We start from the raw sequence: 8,787 nt of genomic DNA, 5'->3' as shown, positions 1-8,787 counted from the left end.
TATATATATATATATATAATATTTTTTTAATTACTCTTTTCACCCTAAAAACTAATTCCACCCTGCTCCCTTAAAATACCCAAGCACCCCAAAATCCTAACCCACCCTTACTCCTTAAAATACCCCAGCACCCTTAAACACTAACCCATCATGACCCTAGAACTACCCCTGTACCCCAAAACCAAAACCTAGCCCTGAACCCTAAATTACCCCTAACCCCTAAACTACCCCTGAACCCTAAAAATACCCCAGTACCCCAAAACCCAAACTTACCCCAAACCCTAAAATACACCTGTACCCCAAAACTCAAACCTAGCCTTGAACCCTAAAATACCCCTATACCCCAGAACCCAAACCTAGCCCTGTACCCTAAAAATACCCCTGCACCCCAAAATCCAAACCTAGCCCTGAAGCCTAAAAATACCCCTGTACCCCAATACCCAAACCTATCCCTTAACCCTTAAAATCCCCTGTACCCCAAACCCACCCTTAAAATACCCCTGAACCCCTAAAACATATACCCCAACCCCCCAAAGTAAAACCATATACTTACCTTAAACTTAAATTTTAAAAACATATGCTTTTACCATTCATGCATTTACAACGAATTTTGTTGTAAAAGCATGCGTGGTAAAAGCATATAAAATGTAATGGTATGCGTTATAATGGCATTGCGGAGTAATGGTACTTGCGTTGTAATGGTATGCGGAGTGAAAGGTGCGGAGTGAAGATGTTTTACTGGCTTGATTACTTACCTTGGACCTTCATGACTCTGGAAGTGGGATTATCTTGTTTATTTAGTCAGCTCTCTTACCTTGTTACGAAATCGTAGCTGTTAATTTACATCCTGGCCAGGCTACATCCTTAGCGGCTACTTGTATCGCGCCCGGTGGGCTGCTGTTGTGGGGGGTTTGCTTTGTACTACTGGAGTCTAGCTGAGAAGGGTTATCCTCCATTTGTGTGGAACCAGGGGGTCTCAATAGTACTTAAGGGTGCTTTAAAAAAGGGTCTTCAACCTAATTGCCACCCCCGCTGGCTGCCCTCATGTTTACCCTACAGCGGGATTTTTAAATCGGTGGTGGGGGTAGTATCTAAAGAAATAGATCTGGCTGAAAGAAGGCTGTCTTTGTCCAGGGATAGCCTCCACATACCCATTTGTGGTTTGCTTGCCTCTAGCAGTGTTCCTGGGTCGCCTCATCAGGATGATCAGGGAGAAGGACAGGGGGTGGTTGGGCAGGGTCACACTCAGCCCCCCACCACTTCATCCCTGGTTGCTATCCCTAGACACAAGTGAAAGAAGAGTAGTCTCACCACTCAAAATCATTCCAAGGTTAATGAGTCAGCTCTAACTGACCCTTACCCCACCTGTGTAGATGGAGGCCCATCCCCAGTAAGTAGTTTCTAACTGAGCTTAATCTATTTCTGATTAAGAATCGTGACCCCATTCTGGTGAGGCTCTCCCCCTTCATGGCAGGCTGTGGGAGATTCTGACTCATATAAGTTTGAAGAGGGGGCCGCAACAGGCTCAGAGCCTGCCTATGGTACAGCAGAGTCCACCAACCTTATCCATCCTGACACAGACCCCAACATCAGAGGTGAGCCCTGAATTTTCCAGGGTTGAAGAGGTTGACAGAGGCTTCCGTAGTATAGTAGCCCGTCCTTCCTGCGCGGTCTCAAGTAAACTGGACAGTTTACGTACCTTGCCCCCTCTATTGATCCTGGTGCTGTGCTCAATCTACTGCAGACTCCGTATGCTGCCATGCTGGGCAATGTCAATCTCCGCCCCACCCTCTTTGGTGAAACCTTCACTGAGCTGAAAGACGCTGGTGCACTGGATAAACTCACCGAGGCTGGGGCGGTGGAATCTGTCATTGTGGCCCTAGAGTGAGTTAGGTGGACTCAGGCAGGTCACTATGGTCAGTGGATTGTGTGGGGGTTCATTTCAACAGTCCCCAGATTGTGGCAGATCTACTGTCAGCCCTACCCACTGAAGATATGTGACCCACCAGGTTAGTTGCCCTCCCCTTGGGGGAGGGCAACTGAAAGGGTTGGCCTGAAAGGGTTGGTCACCTCCGGTTCCGGTGGGCGGGGCTCCCCCACTGAGCGCCCGACTGCCTTCTAGGCACTCCCCTCTCTGGTGCTACAACTAGATTTGCTCCTCCGAGTGCTCTGGAGTCATGCACTTGACACAGCTCTCATGACTCCCTTTGTTGCCTCCCGCCCTGCTTATGTCTTCAGCAGCCACTCTACAACCTTCGATAGGTTGGAATCACCTGGCATGGAATATTGAAGGACTTTTCTGCTAAGTTTACTAACCGTAGATGACTACAGTTGGTAAATAGCTGTCAAATTATCCGCCTCCAAGCACCTTGTTATTTCCTAGAAGGTTACTCTTCCTGCTTTACATCAGCAGAGACCTTGGTGGCAGGGAGGGCTCTGGAGACTGATCACATCTGTTGCAGTTGAGAGTGAATATATCTGTTCCCTCTGCTGGGAGGCCCAGATGATGCAGAGGTTGATGTCATTCATGAATTCCCTTCTATTAGTTTTAATTAAACTTCCATGCTGCTGGGGGGGGGGGGGGGGGGGGGGGGGGGTTTGGGGGGGAGACATGTTATGGCACTTGTGTCGAACCGGCCTGATTTGGCTCTTAAGACACTGTGGGAGAGGGTAACTGGGAGGGAACTAATCTTGCTTGCAGGGGACTTTATTTGTCATCTCTGCGACTTTGTCCTCTCTAAGGAGGGTCTCAAGCTTGGCGCTTTCCTGGACTCACCTAATCTGGTATTTACTCTGGACAAGTTAGTAAATTTCCCAAAATCCACAATTGTTCCGACGATCAAGGGGAGGAGTTGTATGTCGATCATTGATTTAATTTTTGTTTCAGCTCCTTTATTTTTGCTTACTTTTACTTTTAATATTATTCAAAGCCCCTTTAGTGATCACAATCCCGGGTCCCTATATTTGGATGTTCCTACGGCCCCATGGACACTGTAAAAGGAGGTGTCAATTGGTACCTTTTTGCCAGGGTAAAAGATTTAGGGCCTCATTTATGAGGCCAGGCGTCACTTTTACGCCGCCGGTGCGTCACTTTTTGTGACGCACTAGTGGCGTCAAAAATGCACCTTGTTGCGCCATATTTACAAAGTGACGCATCTAAGTAGATGCGTCACTTTGTAAACCCCTGCGCCACATTATACCTGCGCATACAGATACGTCACAAATACTGACGTATCTGTAACTCCTTGCGCCATGATGCGTCATACTGTAAATATGACGCATCATTGGTGTCGCAAGGAGGGCGCAGTGAAAAGTGACGCATCGTTGTTTTCACGCAGCGATGCATCACTTTTCATAAATGAGGCCCATAGAGCTTATCTCTTTGCTTAGTGTGCGCGGGAGTTTCCCACTTGCCTGGATATAGTTGCTGGAGGAAGAGAGATCCTCCAAGCTTTTGATTTTATTGCTCTCGGCGTTCTTAGTCTATTCACAATAACTACTCCCAGCAGTGTGGCCTCCAAAATCCAAATTGGTTTGCAGGATGTAGGAGGCTTATAAGCAAGCTCTTGATGCCTGCCAGTCCATCCTGTGGGAGGCAGCCTGGGGGGAGCTATCTCAGGGGTGTGACAGAGGGGGCAGTTCACTTATTTAGTAGGAAGGATTGGCAGAAGTAGTGAGAGATTTGACAAGTTCATTATTGAAGATCCAACGTGATACGAAAAAAAGCTTCAAACTAGTAGTCGTGCTGAGATAAAACCGGTGCAATACAAGTGGAATCTATTCAATGTATCAGCCAGGGTTGGTGCAGGGATTCCGCTTAGAAACAGAACTATGCCTGGGGCCACAGAACATCAGTATGTCAGAAGTGAGTCACCATACCACATCAGTACTTCTGAGCCCAAATCAAGACTAGCTCATAGTGCCGCACCTGCCCTCCCAACCTTTACAGAGTAATAGGTAGTTTGGCGCCCCAGAACACAGACTCTAGACCCTTTCAGGCATCCCGGTAGAAGGGAATCACCTTTGGTTAGCTCACGCATATGTATCCACAATGCACAGAAAAGAGACATGAGTCAAGCTTACAATATTTATTGAAACTATTATGCTCTATTTTGCAATAGCTGCTCTGCAATCAAAAGACATATACAAGTCAACAATGTGATTAGCATAATTAACAAACTGTAGTCAATGAAAAGGCCTGCAATATTGGAAGACAGTGGTGCCTAAACCTACCCCCACTATAGAAGCACAGTGATATATTAGAGATCGCTGGGACTTGTGAAGGGGCCCATCTCTGGCGTAGATAGGGAGTTGTTTTACATCTCAGGCAGTATAGTTATTTCTTGTATCAGGGCCTTTGCTTTGTATGAATTTGTCCACTTTGTTTTTAACATAACAAATTTAGATTCATATGATAAGATTTATCCGACCACAGAGCAAATAAAGCACAGTAATCCACCTTGTAGGAAATATTCTTTCAAATCCCAGCAGAAGAACTGAATAATGAAACATGTGCAGCCTATTTCTAAAATAAATGTGCAGCACAAAAACAAGCCTGTTCAAGCAAAGGCAGCAGACTACTATTAAGAAATACACAGCAGGGGTATTCATCGCATCAGAGAGGGTCGTACATAGTATCAGCCATAGAAGGAATGCAGTGTATCAGGGGGTGATGCATAGTACAAAGTATTCTGTTCATCAGAGAGGATCAGGTGCAGACATGTGGAATTCAGTTCTGGGCCCTGTGAGGAAGAAACAAAAGAGAGCATGAAGACACTTCTCAGACTAGGGTTGGGGTTATAAATCTGCCCCCAAGTGCCTGCAAGGGTTAAATACATGGTATTAAATTCTTAACCTTGTGTCCTAATACTTTGAGGGGAAGTGTAGACAATAGAGACACTGTCCCATATTTTAAGACTCTACCTGTCCAAAGTGTTGGTCTGAGTACTTGTGTAGTTAGACTGCTCGTTCTGCAGGTGAAATACCCCCTTCCCAAGAGTTTGAGAGGATTAAATATCCTGGGTGGTCTCAATGATATTAACTTTTTTTTGTGCTACATCAGCTATGTACGCATTTTAATTTTGGGGGGTTTTATTGGGGTTTCATGCTCAATAAAACTGAAGGTGTCTATATTTCCCTCTATTATTAGTTAACGGCCACATATTTCAACATAAGGAATTGTGATTCTTAAATAGCGATTTTTAAGGAATCGTTATTTAGGAATTGCAATTCCTTATGTATGAAGGAATCACAAAATAGATTGTGATTCCTAAACATTACTGTGAGTAGTTGGCCGGGTATATGCTGTCCTTGGGCACCTTGCACCAGTCCAGACACGCCTTATGGAGATTTAAGAGATTTCAGACAACCTTAGAAACTCTCTAAGTGGTAGCTGTGGAAAGGAACCTTCAGGCTTAGTTCAGAGTGTAAAGCAGCTTGTTTTACCAGAATGCAACCTTATAGTATAGATTAAATGAGAAGATAACCACACATAGTATTTACAAAAATATGTATTTATTATGTAACACTATCTACTACGTTACAGTATCTCCCACACGGAGATAGACACAAAGGACACAATACTTAAGCAAATAAATCACAGTAAATAGCACTAATACACAGTGGGCACCAGGGGGACCAACCCATATACTAAGAAAGTGATATAAGAACCACAATTTGAGTCAAAAGAATGTCGAGAGGATGTAGAATTGCTGGGACCCCAAGGAACAACCCAAGGTGAACGAATAGGGACCCCACGGAGTCTGTGTGCAGTGTGTTGCCACTATGTGTGCTACATACACGTCTATATGCAAGTCGCAGTTGGATTTTTAAAGATTAGAGACCCTTCCCAGTGCACCCTGAAGAAACCCTGTGGAAGACGGAAGGTTGGAGAGCCACCCTACTGGTGGATACCATGGTCCTCCCTGCTTAGGCGCTACTGGTGAAACAAGTAGAGGCCGAGCCCCGACGGTCACGTGACCTAGAGCCCGTCCACTACTTAAAACAGACAGGCAACCTGCGCAGCGCACGCGCGAACAATCTGTAAAGGCAGCGTGATCTGTGAGTAGAATTTGCCTTGTTTTCTTTGCTGAAACTACTGTTTTTTTAACTGCACCAACCTTTTTAAAATTGCACAAATCCTTACAGGCAGCACTGTTTAATTGTAATCACCCCGGTCCACCGCGGGCTTCTGGCCTGATTGTTGTGGAGAATGTTGGGCAGTTTCAGTCCACTCTGCTTAGGCGCTACTGGTGAGACAAGTAGAGGCCGAGCCCCGACGGTCACGTGACCTAGAGCCCTTCCACTACTTAAAACAGATGACAGGCAACCCGCGCAGCGGACGCGAGCAGCTGGCGCGCGCAGCTGGCGCGCCGAAGGCATGCCAAAGGCAAGCCCGTCTGCGCCTGTCCGTGCCCGAACGGGACCAGGGGCCATGACCCCTGCTCAATTATCCCCAGGCAGAGCTGTTCTTTCACCAGATCAGATTCTGGCGCTCTGCCCCCCCCCCCCCCATTCTAAAAGGATGTCAAATACTTTCAGCCACGCACACAGGTAACGAAACGTGCTACAATTGTAACTTTTCCTCCCTTAATTTTCAGCCTTAGCCCCCTCCACTATTAACTACAACGCACAAATCCCTCACACTGCTCCCCTCACTGAGAACTTTTCGTTCCTCAGTTGAAACTGTCGCTCACTCCCAAAACACAAACTAGACATGTTTAACCTTCTCTGTGATGAAAAGCCAGATGCTCTATTTCTCACCGAGACTTGGCTGCATGAGAGCGCCGGACCTGATCTAGCTGCCGGTCTTCCATCCAACTATGCCATTACTCAGAAAGATAGAGCACTGAAAACAGGAGGTGGCATCGCCATTATTTTTAATAACAGGCTGCAATGCAGATTTGACCCATTAGATATCCCTAATTGCGAAGCCCCCCTTTTCAAATTAGCACTCAATCCAAACTTTACGCTTTCTGGTTTGCTTGTTTATCGCCCTCCTGGGTATCCGACACCATGGGCCACCACCTTCCCCAGCCACATCACCCCTCTAATCTTGAGCTCCAACATTTTTTCTCTCATTAGGGACCTAAAATTACATCTAGAGGACCTCTCCAACACAACATGCAGTGATTTCATTGACGATTTAGCTGCCCTAAACATCAGCCTACTTAACTCTGGCCCCACACTCAAAGCAGGCCATCTGTTGGACCCAATCTTCTCCAGTCTTTCCGAAATTACTTGCAATCCTGCAATCCCCATTTGCTCGTCGGACCCCTTTCTTTCCAATTTTAGCCTCACTCTGCCTACCTCCGCCACTCCTCCCTTTTCTCCTCGGACGACCTCTAAAAGGAACTGGAAAAAACTTGACCTAACTGCTTTAAATAACGCCTTATGTTCTGATGTCCCCTCGGCCGACCAACAAGCTGACGCTCTTGCTTTAAAGACTCAGAATTGGCTTTCCAATGCCATAGATCTCTGTCTTCCTCTCTCATAAAAAACCTATCAACCATTGTTCCCCAGCACCATGGTTCGATGACTCCCTCAAAGCGGAAAAATCCAAATGCCAAGCTTTAGAACGGAAATGACGAAGAAGCTATGCACCTGACCGGAAACTCAGTTATAGGAAGGCTATAAATAAATACCACAATTTATGCAACATGGCTAAAGCCACCTTTATTTCTAAAACCATCACAGAATCCACCAATCGCTCAAAAACTCTTTTTGGAGTGGTGAAAGAATTGGTAGGCTCTAAAACTGTTGCTAACCCTCTACCACTTGGGGCTAGATGTAGGTAATTTAAATATACCGATTCGAAAATACAGAATTTTACTGATTCGGTATTTTCGAATCGGTAAATGCTATGTAGATAAATAATCGGTAAAAATTACTGAATCGTTAAGATTCAGTAATTACCGAATCGGTAATTACCGACTCGGTAATTGCCATTCATTCCTATGGGCCTGGAGGCCCATAGGAATGAATGTCAATTACCGAATCGGTAATTACTGATTCGGTAAAATAGGGAAAGAGTCAATGGTGGCAGGGTGTCACTTTGACACCCTGATGCAACCCTGAATAGTGTTTGTGTCTACATGTGGCACACATACATACCCTAAGGGCATGTATGTCTGTCACATGGCACAGGTGTAAATGCACAGATTTGCATTTACAGAGGTATTCGTTATTTACCACCAACTAATAGTTGGTGGTAAATAACGAATCCTGTAAGCACAGAAGCACTCTTCAAAGTGCTTCCTACATTTTATTTACCGATTCGGTAAATACCGAATCGGTAAATGATGATTCGGTAAATACCGATTCGGTATTTACCAAATCGGTAAATTTGCCACCTACATAGGAAAAGCCTATTGCCGGTCGGTAACGGCCGATTTCGGCCGTTACCGACCGGTAATGGCCTTCCTACATCTAGCCCTAAATGATCAACAGTGTGACAATCTTGCCCAAACTGCAACTTCAACATTGGTCTCACCCTCTCTAGACTCCACCACTCCCCCACTGCACAAGGTCACCCTTAAGTCCTCTTTTCCTACAACTCATTTAGACTGTTGGCCACTCCTAAACATTGATGAACTCAAAATTATCTTAGACAAAGTCAAATCTGTCTCGCCCAAAGATCCCCTCCCTATCAACATCTTGAAACAATTGGATACCCACCACTTGCAGGTGATTATTAATACTTTAAATGCTTCATTGCTAGAATCCACGGTTCCAGCACACTGGAAACATGCAATGGTTACTCCCCTTCTGAAAAAAACAGCGGCTGAT

The 8,787-nt window shown here is 45.5% G+C and overlaps 1 protein-coding gene across 2 annotated transcripts in view; it reads right to left on the bottom strand.

Annotated features, from left to right (window-relative positions):
• Positions 1–4,079: 4,079 nt before the first annotated feature.
• The window catches only part of LOC147706635 (uncharacterized), a 131,803-nt gene continuing 127,095 nt past the window's right edge, over positions 4,080–8,787 (bottom strand). For both annotated transcript variants that reach the window (XM_086933119.1, XM_086933120.1), the window contains one exon: positions 4,080–4,742. In XM_086933119.1, coding sequence (XP_086789245.1) covers positions 4,730–4,742 — 13 coding nt within the window. In that variant the 3' untranslated portion in view covers positions 4,080–4,729. The remainder of the gene's footprint in view (positions 4,743–8,787) is intronic.

This window comes from Lissotriton vulgaris, chromosome 7 (assembly GCF_964263255.1).
Source record: "Lissotriton vulgaris chromosome 7, aLisVul1.2, whole genome shotgun sequence".
NCBI lineage: Eukaryota > Metazoa > Chordata > Amphibia > Caudata > Salamandridae > Lissotriton > Lissotriton vulgaris.
The sequence above is the reverse complement of the archived record's forward strand: the minus strand, read 5'-3'. Positions and strand labels throughout refer to the sequence as shown.